General features: G+C 49.4%; 1 protein-coding gene across 4 annotated transcripts in view; it reads left to right on the forward strand.

Annotated features, from left to right (window-relative positions):
• Myo18b (myosin XVIIIB) overlaps window positions 1-18,675 on the forward strand; it is a 278,729-nt gene that overhangs the window by 152,969 nt on the left and 107,085 nt on the right. For all 4 annotated transcript variants that reach the window (XM_033762282.1, XM_010603683.3, XM_010603687.2 and 1 more), the window contains exons 26-29: window positions 9,083-9,202; window positions 9,780-9,888; window positions 13,423-13,547; window positions 16,337-16,491. In XM_033762282.1, the coding sequence (XP_033618173.1) occupies window positions 9,083-9,202; window positions 9,780-9,888; window positions 13,423-13,547; window positions 16,337-16,491 (509 nt within the window). The remainder of the gene's footprint in view (window positions 1-9,082; window positions 9,203-9,779; window positions 9,889-13,422; window positions 13,548-16,336; window positions 16,492-18,675) is intronic.

Raw genomic sequence — 18,675 nt, forward strand, 5'->3', positions numbered from 1 at the left:
GCACATACTTCTCTGTGATATGATTCTTTTAGTTCTCTTGGAAAGATACCCAACAGAGGGATGGCTGGGTCAAATGGAACCTCCAGTCCAAGCTCTTTGAGGTATCTCCATATTGATTTCCATAGTGGTTGCACTAGTCTGCACTCCCACCAACAATGGAGGAGGGTTCCTTTCTCCCCACAACCCCGCCAACATTTGTTATTGTTCCACATCACTGGTCATTCGAGAGATGCAGATGAAAACAACACTGAGATTCCACCACAAAGAAATCACACAGGAACTATTAACCCTGTAGCTTCCCAGGCTCCCAGGGAGGATTTGACCCAGTGGGGAGTTGTCAGTGGGGGCCCGCAGAGTCCCTTGTTGCCTTTTTTTCTTTTTGAGAAGCCCACAGGTGATTGATGCAGGGAAGGGGGTCACGTTGCTTCACTGCGGTAGTCGTGATCCCCAAGAGTGTGTTGTGTCCGAACCCTCTGGAGGACCCGGTAGCGAAGAGATCCCTGGGCCCAGCCTTGGGTGTCCTGAATCAGTCTACATGGGTGGCCCCGGATAATCTGTGCCTCTCACATTTCTCAGGCCGTGCTGAAGCCGTTGGGCCAGGGATGCTCTTGGAGGGGGCAGCAGAGAGAGTGTATCTCCTCCCAGGGAGCTCTTCTTTCCGAGCAGCGTTTTCCTGCTAACAGTTGGGGACCAGACCCCCCCCCCAGCCACGCATCATAGAAGAAGCGTCTGTCTGCCTTTCACGGCCACTGCACCCCACCGTGTGTCTGAGTGGCGGGAGGTGGCGGACAGTGGGTGGAGGCATCGCTGAAACGCTCATGGAGTCTCATCAGTGGGAATGTCATTTGACTAGGCTTATTAAAAAGACAACATTATTGCAAAATGATTTAAGTGCTTCATTTGCAAAAGAGCAGAGGAGGAGCCGAGGAGCCGTGGAGAGCCTGGCTATAAATATTCTTCAAGCATGCGAAATCTGCCAGGATGCAAAGTGGGGCTTTTTATGTTCACGAGAAATCAGTGCCCAGACGTCTTGCAGGAAGTTCCCGTAAGGCATCAAGAGTGTGTGGCGATGTCCGATGTGCCGCAGGATGGAGGTGTGCTTCCTCTCGGGACCTGGTCTGGCTTCTCCCAACACCTTGTTTAAAACAAAAGACCAAGCCTCATGCACTCCATGTTTCTGGCCTTTTTAGTCTGACAGCTTCCAGTTTGGGGTAAGGAACTGCAGGGAAGATCTGGTGGGGACTGGAGCTGTAGGTTTGGAAGTCCATTTTGCCCAGTGCTGATAGATTTTGGTCGCGCGCGTGTGTGTGTGTGTGTGTGTGTGTGTGGCTGGGCACCTGTGTCTAGAAAGGGGATGGGGAGTGACTTCCTGGAAGGGAAGGGAAGGTCACATGACCACCTGATGATTGAGCTCGGACCCTAACCCCTGCTCCGACACAGCTTTCCGCTTCCGTGAGGCACGGGGTGTGGTAGCTCCCTGGTCCCTAGGACAATAGGTGGCCTGCATTTCTGTCAGGTTTAAGACTCTGTTGGGTCTTGACTGCCGGGGCATGTCTGCTTCTGGGGGCCAGGCGGCTGCCGAAGTGTTGTGGCCGTAGTGCACATAGGCATCGATAACCACAGAGGGGTTAGCTAGGGCCTCTCAGAGGAGGACACTGTTGGGATTTTCTTCCTGTGTTCTTCAGTTTCCCTGGAGGAAAACCGGGCCTGTGATGAGCACAATGAAGGAACCGGGACTCACAGAAAGTAAGGAGTTAGGGCAGTGACCTGATGGGACAGGAACAGAGGGTGGTGCTGGCTTGGAATTCAGGTACCAATTTTGTGGCCTTATTTCTGTAGCGTGATGGGCAACTTCTTCGAATCTCTGAGCCTTTGTCTCACTGTAGTAAAAACGTCCATGCTAATAATTACTTGTTCGTCATAAAGCCCTGGTGAGGTGCATTTAAAATAGTTTCATGCCGCCTGTTTTGTAGGAAGCCACATCACTGCTCTTACCAGTGTATGTCGTTTAGAAATATTCACCCTCCCCCAGATGGAGTCCTTAAAAGGTGATGACAGATCTGAGACATTTTTACGTACTTCAGTGTCTAGCACGCAGTAGTCAAGGCAAATTCACTGAATGGATGGAGTCCTGCTGAATCTAATTACAAAAGCAACATTTAATGTGAGCTGCCTGGGTGCCGGCTGCTGTGATGAGTCCTTTACCTGTACTATCTAATTTCACCTTTACATCAAACCGCGAGGAAGGCGTTAGCATTCCGCACGGCACAGGAGGAAAATAAGCCAAGAGAAGGGAAGTGATCGGCCCAGTCTTACCCAGCTGGTGAACTGCAGAGCAGACTCGAATCCAGGCCTGGCTGTGACAGAAGAGGAGCCGTCTGTGCAGACTGGGGTGGAGTCAGGGCGGGTTTCTGGGGAGGGGACCTGAGGGATAAGCGGAAGCGGGCCAGGTGACGGGGTTAGGGGCACAGGGAGGACAGAGACAAGCGGGACCTGGCCTGGAGGTCAGAGTGCTGTGTGGGAAGCGTGGTTTGTGGGGCTGTGAGAAGCACGATGGCGGCTTGGACTCCACTCCAAGGGAAAGCAGGACCGAAAAAACAATTCCAGCCCAGATGTGTGGGCGATGGGTCCGAGAACTCATTCCTCTTTCTGATGTGGCTTTTGGAGCAGGGAGACTTCAAAGGCCCCGAAACCCTTTCTAAAGCCCCTGACAGGCACTAATGCCCTCTCTCCGCGGAGGCGCCGCGCCCTTCTCAGCCAAGCAGCCCTCTTTCCACAGACACTTCAGAAGCTGTGGGGCCCTCACTGCACCCTTCTGGACTCGTATGCATTTGTGACTTAAGGTGCCAGCCCCCGAGAGGTGCTGTAGTGAGTGATGTGGAGAAGAGCAAGGACTCTCAGGCTGAGGCAAGGGGCTGAGGCTGAGTCCGAGCCCAACCCGAACAACGTAGTGATTCATGGAGATCCTAGCTCTGCATAAAAAATTCCCAGGCAATGCATGCGTGCGCACACACACACACACACACACTCAGAGTAAGGATTCTGGAACCGTTGTCGAGCTGATACCCTTTAGTGTCGGTACCTCTGTGCCTGTCTCCTTATCTGCCCCCTGAGGCCGTATCAGTACCACCTATCTGTGTCTTCGGGAGGGTCCTGTCGGTGTCTCCGCGCTTGGCGTAGGGTCTGTTCTATTCCTCTGTGGTCACACTGACTGTGGCCCACAATCATCTGTCACTGTCACTCACCAGTGGGACGTGACTGGCTGGGATCCCAAAGGCCAGGTGGTGCCCGGGCTGGCCACAGCTTGTCTCTCTGGGGAACCCTGAAGCTGCCACTAAGCTGGAGTTTTGTTCTGAATTTGCCCTAATGACCGAGGCTGTGTTGGGGACTTAATCTCGTGGACAGCAGCGCATGAGCCAGTCGGTGCTGCTCCTCTTGTCTTTTTGCCACTCAGGTTGATAAGGATGGAGATGGGGCATCTCTTCCCCTGGGGGTGGGCGTCAGGCTCCCTCTGGCCATAGCCCAGCAAGAGCAGTTGAAGCCTGCATCTAGCCTGGCCTTTGATCTGTGCCTGCTGGGTATTCAACCTCGTCTGATGGAGCCACTGCTGGTCCCATCCCAGTGGAGTGAGTCTGGCACTGCTGCTCTGCGAAGCCCCAAAGGGACTGAATCACATGGTGGCTGAGGACAGAGGACAGAGAGGTAGTTATGAGCTACCTGGGCCGGGAGGTGGGCTGTCTGGGCTGGGCTTCCTCTGTTGCAGACCTGCTATGATCTGCTGCAAATCATTTTCCTTCCCAGTACCTCAGTTTCCTGCTCTGTACAAACCAAATAACAGAACACCCTGGCCCCAAGGGTTTGGTGGACTTGACACAGTGAATGGTGAACCCCTGCTTCTCTCAGCATGGGAGAAGTAGGAACTGGCACTCACACTGGGGGACACAGTGAGCATCTTTTCTGTGCAAACTGAAGGGGCAAAAAGGGAGCTGCTCCCTGCAGCAAAGATGGGGCCAGAGAATTCCTTTTTGTAAATTATTAAAATCATAATTTTTAATGGGCGCGTAATGACAGTACATAGTGATACGGCACAGGGTAGCATTTCAGTAACATATGCAGCGTGTGACAGGAGGATCAGAGTAATTGGCGGTGTCCATCAGTTCGAACATTGATCACTGGTTTGTGTTGGAAACGTTGAAAATCTCTGCTACTGCTCTGAAATATACAGGACGTATTTCTGCCAACTATACTTACCCTGCCCTACTGTGCCATAGTGATAGGGAAAACTTTAATAGCGAAAACTTAGGAAACGTCACAATGTAAGATAACTTCTGCCCCTCACTCTGCTTAGTTCAGAATTAAACGGTACCAGAGATACCTAGTCTCTCACAAAAATTTTGTAAGTGAAGAGAACCATTGTTAGCTTTGTTAACCAAATACGCTTCCTTCCCCCTGGCTAGAGTAGGTAACTGAATAAATCTTAAAGGTAACTTCCCTGACAAAGAACTGCATCCGGTTGAAATTCAACTGCCCTGCTATTATGTTTTGGGCATCAGCGATGTGAGCTGTGAAAATACAATGTAACCAACTGAATGAGATCAAGGCTGTAAAACCCTATAAAAGAAGGAGTTGTAACCCAATGGTGGGTCGATCAGGGCATCGCTATTAGGTGTCATCGATCCCCATCCATGGAGTAAACTTTTTATTTTACTTCCATTCTGCTGCCTCTCTGTGTGTCACTTGCCAATTCCTTGCGTACCAGTAGAACACAAGAAGTCATTCCGCGTAGGCCGTTGTGTCCCTTGCTCTGTTAACCACCTTCACCCCAGACCTCCTCTCTCTCCCCTTCCCAGGCTCTGGTGCGGGCTTGAGAATTCGTGAATATAAGTGCTGAGGACAGGGTCAAGCCGAGAATGTGGGTGTCCTGTTGTTTGTCTCCCTGCCTTACCTAGGCCCACTAGATCCATGAATAATCAGTGACAGTGACGGCCCAAGAGCCCCGTGTGTGCTCAGCCCTTAACCTGCATCAAATCCATTTACCCGCTGCTGTCCCAAGCTACCAGTGATGCCTGTGTACAGGACACCTTCTCGCTCCCCACTCCACAGAGTGTGTGGTGCGTTCACTCTTCCTGTTCCCTGCTCTTCAGCAGACCCTCGGTCCTGGTCCCTGAGAAGAAAAGTCTGTTTCTGCTGATTCGGCTAAGTGGCAGATCCAGCGAGGTCTGCACACTCCTTCCTAGTTGTCTGGGCCTTAAATACGCTGCGAGGAGCCTTCTGGGTTTGCAGTCCAGGCGCACCCGCCCCTTAGATTGGTTTTTCTTTTGCATTCATCTAACAGCTCTGGGCTCGGTGCCCACTCCTCCCTCTGTGGACAAAGCTACTGGTCCTGCAGTGTGGGAAGGGGGAGGGGCCTGTTGGGACATGTGTGGGTCAGGGCTGCTTGTCTCTGTGAAAGACTCATTTTCTCCATCTGAAAGGCCTAATTGTCCTTTGGGCTCTGGACTTTGGGTTCTGTGAAACTCAAGATTAATTCATTAAATTAATTTTGTGTTCCGCCTCCTTAGGCTGATTAGCACAAATTAAATTTCACACTAACTGGCTAAGGTGGAAAGAACACACTCCCCACGCTTGGGATTCGTGCTGATTTCTGGGATGAGGTGGTGAAGGGTGCGGGAGTGATCCACGACATCCCTGGATGGCACTGGCCTGTGTTTGTGGCCATTGCAAAGTTGCACTCTTGCAGATGCTTCTTTGGGTCCATAAGTGAATCTAACCTCACCCCAAAGCCAAGGGTGAGGCCTAAACTAGGAAGAGAAAGAGCCCAGCAAGTAGCAGTCATTCTTAAACTTCCTTGTGCATGAGACTCACTCACAGGTTGGTAAAATACAGATTCCTGGGCTGTGCCTTGGTGATTCTGGTTTGGAAGACCCGAAGGCCCTGGAATGTGCATTTTATACTTGATCTTAGCCAAAAGGCCGAGAAGCAATTGGAATGTGCATTTTATTAATCACCCCAGGCCGTTGCAGTGCAGGTGCTCCTCCTTTGCTCCCATTGTGTACTTTTAGACAGTAGTGCAAAGGACAGTGAAAGGAGGCTCCTCCCCAAGGCCACCAGGAGCACCTCACTTGTGACCAAGCCATTACGCGGACCTGACAGATCTGTATTCACGTCTCAGCTCTGCCACTTACTTGCTATGTGACTTTGGACTCCTCCCTTCCCCCTAGCTTTCCTTTTATTCCTGTTTCTGTTGAATGCTGAGTTTTGGTGTGAGTGTTCACTGATGTGGTCAGTACGGTGGGGTGCAGATGGACTGGAGGTGAGACAGGATGGGGAACATAAACTAACGTAACTATTGTAGCCTAACTGTTTTCGACGCTACTTCACAGGTAAGTTTCTGTTTTCCGACTATGAAAGTGGTGTAAAAAATGAAGAGTATGGAAATGCATCACAGGGAAACTAGAATCCCCTGCGAACTGGCCCTTCCAGGAACAGCATCTCTAGTAACAATTTGGGACCATTTTGTTCTGTGCAAGTACGAGCAAGACTGGGATCACGCCAAACACTCTTACCTTTAACTTTGCATTTTCCCCCGCTTTGGTGGTGAACCTTGGGGCTGTCTAGTTGGTGTCACAATGCACATGCCTGTGTCTTCCTTCTTTCTTTTTTTCTTTTGGTGTCAGGGATCGGACTTGGGTCTTTGCGCTTGCGAGGCAGGCAGCGGAACCACTGAGCTAAATCCCCAGCCCTGTATCTTCCTTCTTCATGAGGCAGCTGGAAGGTTTTTGAGGCTGCCCGTGCACTGACAGTGTAGATGGGGACTGGCTCCGAAGGGCAGCTCTCCTCTGTGCCACGAGGACCATTTGGCTTCTGCTTGAAAACACGTGGACTCACCCCAAGTACCAGGCCCGACACAGAGGGTTTGTCACAGGTAGCTTGTTTCTAAAAAGTGGCTTCCCAGCTAAACATTACTGGGTTCTGGGTTGCTCGCCTCTCCTTCTGGAGTTGGATTCTAGCTGCTTCTCGCCTGGAACAAAGAATTGAGTGAAATGAGTAAAACGCAGTGGCAAGGTTTAATCAGTAAAGCAAAAATGAGGAATGGGAGGAAAACTGGATCTGCAGAGTGAACTTGGGCTGAGTACATAGAAAGGGAGGAAGCAAAGAAAAACGTATATGCCGCGTCTGGGAAATGCAGCATAGGTGATCGCGGAAAATTATGACTGCAAAACCTTGTGGCCTCAGTGTGTCCTTTTGTGCGAGGACGTCTACACAGAAGATCCCGAGAGGTGGTGCTGGCGTCCACACCTCAGGCTGACGTTAGGTCTAGCACCCTATTGCACATTGCTCGAGTCCTCACACGAAGCCCACCGCAGGACGTGTCCAGGATCTTGCAGGTAACAGGTCACACCCACTTCCCCAGCCAGCATTCGCCATGCCCTAATCTATCTTGGGCTGACAGATGAGCGAGGTGCTTTGGCATCTTTGCCTACAACATGCGTTGAAGGGAATCAGACTGCACAGAGGACGTTAAGCCTGCCCCGAATCCATTTTACAGCTCAGCTGACCAGGTCCCCAAAGGGAAAGAGACTGTCCAAGGTCATCCAACATGTGTCTTACTCTCCCTGTACTTGAGCTCTGTACTCTGCTTTCTTCTTTTCTTTTTCATTATCCACCCCTTCTCTCTCTCCTCTCCTCTCCGTCTCTCCGTTGGGATTGCAGGTATGTACCACCACACCTGGCTGTCTTTAAATCGTGCCACGCAATGTTTGCTGTACGTATACATAGTGAAAGGATCACTGCAATCGGGAAAATTAACAACCCAACATCTCATATATATTTTTTTAGTTTTCCTTTATTTTCTGGCGGTGGGAGTATCGGAAACCTACCCTCAACAAATCACCTGCCTTTTGCCGTTGGCATCAGCCTCCCACAAGTGGTGGCATCTGTTTTGTGGGCTGCCCCACCTTTGCGGACGGCTCTTTCTGAGCTTTGTGGCTGTCAGTGCCCCACCGATGTGCTTCTTTTCTGACTTGCTTTGTCATATCCTTGAACCCTGAGTGCTGTGTATTAGAACATCAGTACCACAGAAGCCCTGATGTTTGTCATTGATAGATGATCAGTTGCAGGTAAATTGGAAAACAAGCAAAAATCAAATCAGTGCAAGTGGGAATTCGTAAGAAAGAATTTTTCTTAATTCCACCCCTGCGTTATGTAGGCAGGACCACAGCCTTTTGCCTTTGTATGAACTTCTGACTCAAGCTCTGCTTCTTCCTCTCCTGATCCATTCCCTTAATATTCAACCATATAATTTCCAGCTTTGACATCTTTAACAGAGTAAGTGGCAAAGAACTACAAATGCAGGAACATAATTTTTACTTGTAGCTTTTTATATAGTATTTACACCTACATCTGTTTGACAGGTTTTTAAAAAGCAACTCACCTCTGTTAATTCTTCCTAAAACAGTTGTCAGGGAAAGTCCTTTTCCAGATTTGTGTAGTCTTCTCTAGGTTCATGGAATACATAACTGAGTAGATGATTGTAGGAAAAGTTTAACGGATGAAACAGGCCGATGCAACAGTGCGACTGTGGAAACACTCACAGTTGACACTGCACGGCTACCATCAGGTGGGCCATGGACACCTGTAGAAGGATTTTAGGCTGAGGGCATCCATGTATTCGTGTGGTCACTCTTGCAAGATGCTTCGATAAAGGATGGTTGGGAAAAGCTTCCATTAAAAAAATTTTTTTTTATTGAGCACTTACGGTGGCCAGACACTGTGCTAAACTTTTCACGAACTATCCTCAGAACAGTTCCTAGTTATCCCTTCTGTTTTAAAGTTGAGAAAGCTGAGAATCAGGTAAGCTTGGTTTGAAGTTACACAGCTGGCCAGCGTTGGACCAAGGCTTCTTCCACACAAAGAAGGGGAACGTCCTAAAGTCTGTGCCCTTGACGCCACGATTGTGCCTGAGGGCTGCTTTTCCCTTGCTACTGCTGGTTTGTCTGAGGTGGTGCTGTGGAGCGTGCATGAGGAGGAGGAGGAGGAGGGTTGGTGTCCCCGGTGAGTGACAGTGCACTCCCCACCCCAGGTTGCTGACCTGACCACAGAGCTGGCTGATGAGCGCTTCAAAGGTGATGCGGCCTGCCAGGTGCTGGAGGATGAGCGTGCGGAGCGGCGGCAGGCCTCCCGGGAGGTCCGGGAGCTCAGAGTGAGTGCTCACTCTGGGACAGCCCAATGGGGTGGCTTGGTGGGGATGGTCCCTGGTGCTCACGTCGTCGGGACTGCTGTGCCTCAGGAAGGCATGCAGTTGTCTGACTTTCATGCTGAAGGTGCTGGGTGATTTCTGTACCTTTGTAAGCCATGGTTGTGAAGGTTCCATGAGACGGCCAGCTTTAACCGCTGTCCAGCTTTGCTTTGGATGTGCATTAGTTCATGTGTGTTACTACAACAAATATCTGCTGCACATTTCTTTAGAAAGAAAAGAGGTTTGTTAGCTCACTGTTTTGGAGGCTGAGAGCCCACGACTGGGCATTGCTATTAATTAGTCTGGCTGTCGCTGAGGGCCTAATTGCAGATGGCCTCAGGGTGGAAGAGGAGGCTCCAGGATGACCCCTTGTAAGAACTCAGAGTCCCACAAGACTGGCCTTCATCCACTCTGAGCCACGCCTCCCGTGACCCAAGGACCTCCCAGTGGGCCCCACCCCTTCATGTCACATTGGATACCAAGCTCCCACAAACCGCTGGGGTCCAAACTCAAATGGCAGACCTTGAAGCCTTTCTTCCAGGACAAGTATGAGCAAGTCCAGAAGAATTTGGGAGAAGTGGAGAGACAGTTGGTAGAAGCCCAGCAGAAAATCCAGCTGAACGATTTGGAAAGGAAGCACACTGGGGGAGGTAAGCAGCCTGGGACCTGTGGTTGGTGGTGGATGTCGGTAGACAAAGCAAGCTGCCTCTCCTGTCACTCGCTCGTTCATGTGTTCATTCAGATACACGCTGAGCACTTACCGTGCGTTGAATGCTGCGTTAAGTGTTGAGACGCAGGCTGAGCAGAGAGGCACAGCCCCTGCGCTCTCTGAGGTTCCGTTCTAATGCAGAGGCAGCCATTGACAGAGATGGCATCGGTAACCCAGGTTGTCAGCTGGCTTGGGCACACACGCCTGCGATCCCTGCACGCTGGGAGGCTGAGGTGGGGAGATCACAGTCTGAGCCTAGCCCAGACAACTCAGAGACTTCGTGAAACTCTGTTTCAAAAAATAGAAAAGGACTGAGGATGTAGGTCATTGTGAAGGCCCTGGGTTCAGTCCCCAGAACTGCAAAACAAATACCACAGTGCAAGAGAAAAAACATCATCAACGTGGCAGGTACTGTATAATGCAAGACTAATAAAAATAATGGCTCTGTGAAGAAAAGAATGTTATATTCATGTGACTCTTTTAAGTATACATTTTGATGAAGGCAGTTTCAGGGTGGAACCCATGAAATTGCATTTCCAGATTTGAATTTTGACTCCATCTCTCATTGGACCGCTGGCTTTGGGCAAAGATACGGTCCTCATCTTTCTAATGGCCACAGTCATGAATGATCAGCAGAAGTGTTTGGCCCTGGGTGTGGCACGATATGCCAAGCAGCTGTTAGCTTCTGGGTCATTATTGAGAACTGATGGGGTCACTGCTGATGCTTTTAACGACTTGTGGAGCAGACAGCATCACTGCACAAGACCAGCAGGTAGCATCAGGGCCTGTGGTGGGAAGGTGGGAGGACCTCTGCAGTCCCCCATGATGAAAGTGCTGTGTAGGCCCACAGGCTCCTGGGCATGCCCTTCTTAAACAGCTTCCTGGGAATGCCCGTGTCTCTCACGGGTGGATGGTGTGGTGACATCTTTGTCAACTTGCCACTCTGCTCTTTCTCTCCCCCACCGAATGGAGTTGGGCAGAAAGAGTATGCATTGTGCTAGCCTCTAGGAAATGCTGACCTCATACCTTCAGTGTCCCCAGAGAATGTACATCGTCGCAATGTCAGGGACAGTCAGAAGCATAGAAGTCAAAGTCTGTGGAGAGGAGACATGGTAACTGGGCTTTTGACTGCACTTGGTCCTGCCCCTGTCCTGGTTACACCCATGGCAGGTGCTCATCAGAGATGTTAACACGGGAGTTTGAGGCTCTCTGAGAAGGGACGGCCGGCAAGGTAAGGTACCCATACCAGGTGGCGGGTGTATTGGCAAAGGACCAGTGGCATGGGACATACAATTCCTGCCAGAGAGTCTCAGCATCAGACCCATCAGACTGAGTGGAGTCTGAATGATAGTTCCTAGTTTGGTTTCCTCTGCAGAGATCAGGGAGTTGGTGAGATATGCTTAGCTTGGAGCACATTATTCACAATGCTAAATAGGTTCTCGGCTCTGCGTGCTCACTCCAGGAAGCCACCCTACAGATATTTTGTGTTTCGTGATGCAAGTGATACATACTCATTACAGAAAGTTTCTAAAATATAGGAAAGTTGAAAGAAGCAATAAAACACTTTAGTTATACCACTGCGGTGGTCCTGTACCCTCTTTCTGTGGATCAGGCTGGAGTATTAATTGTAAAAAATATGATTTTTCCTTATACATGGCTAAATATTTATAGAAAGCCTTTTATGTTATTCTCCCAGCACTGAGATTGGACACTGTGGGGTTACAGAAGAATTTTACTTTTGGCCCTGTTGACAAGACACTTGCTCTGGAAATGTAGAGATCTGATAAAGCCGGGGAAAAGGTGACTGGGTGATGCAGAGCTGAAGCACACACTGATGAAAAGAGACTGACCCCTGGGGCCGGAAAGCGGGAGACGGGTGAGCCTTGGAGATAGAGAACAGGTTCCTCATGCACCTCCGCTATTCTCCCCGGAGTCCCACAGCACGGAGCGCAGGGGCAGCTGCAGACGTCCTTCTACCGCTGCTTTTCTGTCACAGGCCCTGGCGCTTGTCACTTGGTGGGGAGACAGGATTCTTCTCTACCATGATAGTATTTACCCTGGTGGAAGCTGGGGCAAGTTTTAACTCCTTATTTTACATCATCTTTCTTTTGGATTCATGATGTGGAGTCACCTTTTCCAAGGCCTTGATCCTGCTACATCCTTCCACCCACTTATTCATCTTTGCAATCATTTATTTATTTATCTACTTGTTCATCCATTTGTCCATCTCTGCATCTATCCATGGGTGTGGATAGGAGATAGAGGAATAGATGGATATTCTCTAAAGTGCTCTACTTGGGAATTTATTTCTCTGTCTCTATTAACTCCCAGGGCATTATTCTGTTATTTAGATGGTCAGGAAATAAGACATAGCCTAAATGAGACCATTTCATTCAGCGAAAAAGTTGTAATTAAACCAGCAAATAATTTGGGGAGGAATTTTACCAAATGAATTATTGGAACCCAGGCCCTCATGCGTTCTAGGAAGGTACTCTACCACTGAACCACATTCCCAGTCTTAGGATGATTCTTATTTGCCAGATGATTTTGTTGAGTTCATCAGGCACTGGGACAACTTGTACTAATAGGTATGAGGGGTCTTCTATGTGTAGAAAACTCTGATAGAAGATGTTAGGAGCTCACGGATAATTAAGCAGCTCTTTTGCCCATGAAGACTATGAGATTTCACTGAAAAAAGAAAAATATGAGTTACTGGTGGAGATAATCAAACAGTATAAGGCAACTGACCTAAAGCATTTGAGCAGCCAAGAGCTTTGGACATCTCTCTCCACAAAAGAAATTCCTAGCCAAAAAACCCAAGGTTAAACAAAACTACTTTTTACATACTGACTTTATGTCCATATATCTTGGTGAATGCTTATCATTTATTAATTCACTTGGTTTTGTTATGCTGACGTTCATATAATCTAATAGTGAATGTTTTTTTCCCTTTTTCTTCAGTTTTAGCCTATTGTTTATTTTATTTTGTTGACCAGAACTTCCAGAAAATGTCAAGCATACGTATAATAGCATACATCTTCATCTTATTTCTGAATTTTTGATGTTACACCTTTCAGTACTGTTCTTGCTGAAAATTTTATTAAGGTCGATATTTATAGCTTTCAAAGCTCTGTATTTAAAAAAATTACCAATGAACACTAAATTTAATTAAAAAAAGAGCTTTAGGCGGCTGGAGCAGGTTGCCCAGAAGTGGTTTTTAAAAACATTTAGCCATAGGGATTTAGCCCAGTGGTTCCAGCGCCTGCCTTGCAAGCGTAAAGTCCTGAGTTCAATCCCCAGTACCCCTCAAAAAAAAAATTAGCCATAAAATATAGTTTCTTAACTTGAAACCCGAAGTTGAGGTTTCAGGGCTCCACTGATACTGTGAAATGGCACGCGTAAAACTGAGAAAGTAGAAGATGGCCGCTCTCATTCTTGCTTTGCATTCACGCGGCCTCCCGCCTCTCTGACACAGCAGATGAGTGGCAGATGCGTCTCGACTGTGCTCAGATGGAGAATGAGTTCCTCCGCAAGCGTCTACAGCAGTGTGAGGAGAGGCTGGACTTGGAGCTGAAGTCCCGGCAGGAGCTGGAGCAGAAGGTAAGGGGGTGGAGAGCCTGGGCCACAGAGGCGTCAGGTAGTGGGCAGGTGCTTACCTGCACTGAGCACGATCACAGTGTCAGGCGATCCTGGGGAGGAGAAAGGGACGGCCAGCTGGCGTCTGCTGCTGTTACCGTCCTCACTGCTGTGGGGTCCGGAAGCCGTTTGCTCTTCCTGTGGGTCTTCTAGTCAGGAGAGATTGCTCTATGGCACAAATGACCTGAACCCTGGCTGAGGATATCTGAGCTCCAGTTCCCTTTCTGCTTGGACTATATGGAAATCACGTTACCTTTTCGGTCTTCAGCTCTCATCTGTGAAATCCTTGCACTGTACTTTTAAAACAGTCACGTTTTATCTGTTGCCATTGTCTCTCTTCTAATCGTTTACATCCATGTCACAACAGGCCTCTTCCTTCCAGCGCCTGGCCTGCTGCGGCTGAGAGATCTCGCAGAGTCCCTGTGAGATGGTTCTAGGGTTGCGCGTCGTGTTGATTCTCAGGGTGAATTTCTTTCCCTGTGTTTTTAAGTTTTTGATTGGAATCGTCTTCATAGTCGCCTACCCAGTAGTCCCAGGTGCTCTGCACTATGGAGTGTTCTATTTTTTCTCTTCTGTCATAGCGAATGTGTGTTTAGCTGTTTGTCCTTATAGGTTGATCTCTAGCAGGAGAGTTAAAAGTTTTGCTGATTGTAGTAATAACAGGACGTGGGAGTTCTCTGAGGAAATGCTCTTGTACTGTCTTCTTCTGAAGCAGTCCCTGGGACGATGCTACATTTTCGGTCGAGAATTTTCACAGTATATGAAAAGGTGTTGAAAGAGGAAGACGCCTGAGGTCTTGACTTCCTCTGAAGGGACTTTGTGCCCCTCATTGAGCCAGGGTAGAAGGACGCTGTCTTGCCACCTGTCAGGCCAGTGGTGAAGAGGCTGTCCTTGTTCCTTCTTAACTGAGCCCCTGCTCTTTCTGGTGCAGGAGTCTTCATTCCCGCTCTGCCCTTCCGTGGCCTTGGTCCCCAGTGTTGAAAGGGTGTTCACGCAGAAACCTCTCCTTAGGAATATTTCTGGATTACCAGTGGCTCCTCTCCCTCATCCTGACTGCCGCAGAATCAGCGTGTGTCATTGTTCTGGCTGTGGGTCCTCTGCATTTCTTATATCCTGAAATTTCCCCATTCTTCTTGAAAATAAAGCAAGAAACTGCAAATAAAATCTTACTCGTGTGTAATGAAATCTTCTTTAGTCTTTCTAGATTAATACAGTGATGGCTTGACCTTTGTTCACCTTCCATTCTTTCCATCATCGGTTTAACATTCTAAGTGGTCTACGCTCTAACCAGTGCTGTACTGGCAAGTAGCTCGAAAAGCCCTGATTTGTAGCCCTTGCCAACCCATGATATATGTTTCATGCATGTGGCCAGTTTCAGATTATGGTGTTGATGTCACTGAGCCTCGAATCTGGAAGAGACACATAGAACTGGCACTCAGCACAAGCCGACTCTAACACTCTATCCACTCTAACCGCAGGGCTTTTTTCTCCTTCCTGAAATGCCAATTCTTTCTCAGCCCTGGGACTTTGCACCTGCTATTTCTGCTTTCTGATAAGTTCATTCTTGCTCTCCTTTCTGGATAGCTCCACTTTTTCTTAAGATTGCAGATTAAATGTCACTGTCTCTAGAAAGTCTTCAGTGACACAGTTGAGTCGGGGCATCCCTGAAATGTTTCCCCAGACCTGAGCTCTGCTGTGCTATATTGTAATTCTCTGCTTGTTTCTTGGCCTTTCCCATTCGGCGTACATAGGGTGGAGGCTTTCAATGGCTGCTCTTACTCTCACAGCCTCATTGTGAGAGGAAAACATGATGTGATCACCTAGCAGAGATGGGTGAGAGTGAGATCACACGAGATTCAGTGAACCGCAGAGCCTCAGTGTCCCCCCTGGGGCTGGTGATGGTCTAATGGTTGCTTCCAACAGGGTGTAATCGTGTGATTCTCAAGAGATATCCTGAGCGGTAAGTACACACAGGACAAATGCAGGGAAACAGCCCAGTTCTTTAGTAACAAATTATAAAGTCGGGTCAGTTTCCCTAAGGAAGGGGGATATTCATGCTACATTAAAAAGTAATAAAACTGCAACCTTCTCTGAGCAGCGGAATATAAGAAAACATCCCATTTGCCTTCAAATACTGAATTTAGAATTACAGGCTTCATTAACTCAGAGTTTTGCTTATTTAAAGCAATTCTTTAATGAGTCCATTTCTTCAAAGTGAGTGTGCTGAGTTGTCCTCTTTCCCAGATGTAAACTAGGACATTTGGGAGGGTGTTTCCTGGAAGAGGATGCAAGCAGCTTTGTGTCTGTGTGGGTTGAAGGCCACTTGCATGTCCCGTGATGCACTCTGTCTGGAATGCCATTTACTGCTCTAATCTTTGGGACCTGCCTTGCTTTCCTGGGCAGACAAATTATCCAGCTGTGTCTTTCTGGCAGTTCCATGGCCGAGCCTTCCCTGATGACCCTAACTGGCAGGAATTATCCAGTGTTCCACAGGCTGCCAAATTGAGTCCAAGCAGGTAAAAGATGTATGGGGGAGGGTTATTGAGGAAGAGAGGAGGCAACCTGAAGAGCTGGATGGAATTATACCCATTTTGTCTGTCAGCAAACTGAGGCTCAGACAGGAAGCTTCATGGAGGTGACCCCAAAAGCGGTCAATCCCAGGTCACTGGCTCTGCTGGGTCTCCTTTCTTCCCACGATGTCCCCTTGGAAACGGCACTGACAGAGCAGGGTCACTCATTCTGTTCCTCCACAGCTCGGAGAGTTGCAGAGCGCCTATGAGGAGGCCAAGAAGACAGCACACCAGCTAAAACGGAAGTGCCACCGTCTCACCTGGGACCTGGAGGACACGCGTGTCCTGCTTGAGAGCCAACAGAGCCGGAACCACGAGCTGGAGAAGAAGCAGAGGAAGTAAGTCGTATCCCTTTCCGACAGCTGGGCTGCCAGGGTTTCTGCCCCGGTGCTGGGGTCCTACGGGCCTCTGGGTTCTCTTCCAGAGCTCCTCACTTTTGTCAGGCCGCCTGGTCTGTGGGGCTTAACCCTCTTCTCTTCCCTCCTTTTCCAGCCCCCTTTCCTCACCTTATTTCCGTTTGGTTCTCCCACAGTCCCACTTGACTTCGGCCACCTGAGCCTCAGCCTCTCCACTTGTCCAGTGAGGGTTCATAGCACCACCACAAAACCATTCCATTCCGGTCCCATTGGTGCCTCTTTCTAGTAGTGTGATCTTGGGCTGCTGTCTAGCCCTTCTGGATCTCTCATTACTTGTCCTGCCTGCAGGTTCGGGGTGAGGACAGCCCCTTGTGGTAAGAGCTACCTGATAGGGTTGGGCATCCAGATGGACTGAATTTGGGTTTTCAGCCCATGTTGAAAAGGGTGCAAGAGGATCCAGAGGAAGAAAAAAAAAAAAGAGACTTTGCCCTTCTCATTTGGAAGTTAGACTCTCAGATCCTGGGAGCAATTCTGGCAGGACTGGGCCCAGTGTCCCCACAAGATGCCAGCACTGAAAGTGTACATGAGCTGCGTGTTTGCTGTGCAGTCAGAAAGATTCCCTCTCTCTGGACTTTCCCTCGTCCTTGTGGACAGGAAGCCCACCCCAGAGCCCTGAAGACCCCCGCGAGGCCCCAGGAAGGCCCCATGTCTCCGTGCTTGCCTTCCCTCATCTATCTCCAGGTTGGCCTGTCTCGTGAGGCCCACTGCTCTGCTACTCCTTTTCAGCAGGAGTAAGGTTTGGTGCTGATTGCTGATAGCGGATTCGCCTCCCAGGGGGATTAGCATTTTAGCAGAAGGACCCAGGGGCAGCAGAAGTCACGGCGTAAGGGTGGACATTAGGCAGAATGGCCATGTGCGGTACTGTAGAAATCAGCTATGCTTCCCTGCGTGTCTCCATGTGTAATCAGAGGTAGGTGCAGCCGTCGCCTTGGTGTGCTGGGCCCGGAGTGGAATGCAGTCTCTGTGCGGGTGGAGCCTCATCCTCTTCCCTGGCTTCGCAGTTCAGAGTGGACTTCTCAGTTCTTGTTGCCATGGTTATACCCCACCAGGTCATAAAGCTCAGTTCAAGGCTGATGGAACGCTCGGGGTGAGCCCTGCCTCGGCTCACTGGGTCCACACGTGGGGAGGCTGGACCCCAGGCCAAACCCTGGTGGGGTGGAGGGTGTGTGCAGGTCTGCTTGGCCTCAGGTGGCTGATTGGTCCGTGTGTTCCAGAAGCTAGGGTCTGCAAGAGCCTTTCTTTGGCATCAAATGGCCTGTTAAGTCAGGGATGCCTCTGGAACGTTAGTCCCTCGCCTGCCCCCAGTACCTCAGCTCCTCTGTCCCAGGGCGTGGAAAGGTAGATGGGATTAGCTAGGCCATCAGGGCAGCTGGGCTCAAGCTCACTTCCCTGACTTTGGGACTCCACACTTCAGTTTCCTCTTCTGTAAACGGATGTAGTAACACGTATCTTGGTATACGTCTGAAAGGACTGCAGAGACCCCAGTACAAGGCCTGGATCCTTGGGACTGCTGGATCACCACCAGCATTACAGTGCTTCCATTCAGAGCAGCAAACATTGCCTCGAGAATGATGTCATTAGCAGCCAATCAGAGAGCTCCTGGGCTGCCCCAACAGTGAGCTCCAGCATGTGAGCTGTGTGAGTGGCTTTCAGGAGCCTGAGATTTGGAAAGATAGGCTAGTGTTACGGACATCGGCTGATCTTATAACAGGGAGACCTTCTTGTCACTAGTGACCAAGCCTCAGGTGCCACCCAGAGTCCCAGAATCGATGTGGACGGACTTCCTGTTTGTGACTTCAAGGCACACCTTGCAGAGCCTTGGCAAAAGATCCTTTCACAGTGTTCTCATCTGTGAGACAAAAGAAGGCTGTGCAAACTTAAGCAGCCTGTCAGAAGGACCAGAAGCTGCTCCTGACTCAGGGACACTATTAACGCAGGGCCAGAGGGCCCTAGGGGGACGTTCTAGAAAGATGCCTCTCAGTGGGACCATCTTGTCTTTGTGTCTGCTGTTAGGGAGACAAAGGAAGACAAGGGAGAATGCTTAACTGTCCAGAATTTTACCAAAAATGAGCCTGCTGTAATGTGTGTCCACCTGAACACATGACA

This window comes from Fukomys damarensis, unplaced genomic scaffold (assembly GCF_012274545.1).
Source record: "Fukomys damarensis isolate Sample0158 unplaced genomic scaffold, DMR_v1.0_HiC HiC_scaffold_12, whole genome shotgun sequence".
In the NCBI taxonomy this organism is placed as follows: Eukaryota; Metazoa; Chordata; class Mammalia; order Rodentia; family Bathyergidae; genus Fukomys; species Fukomys damarensis.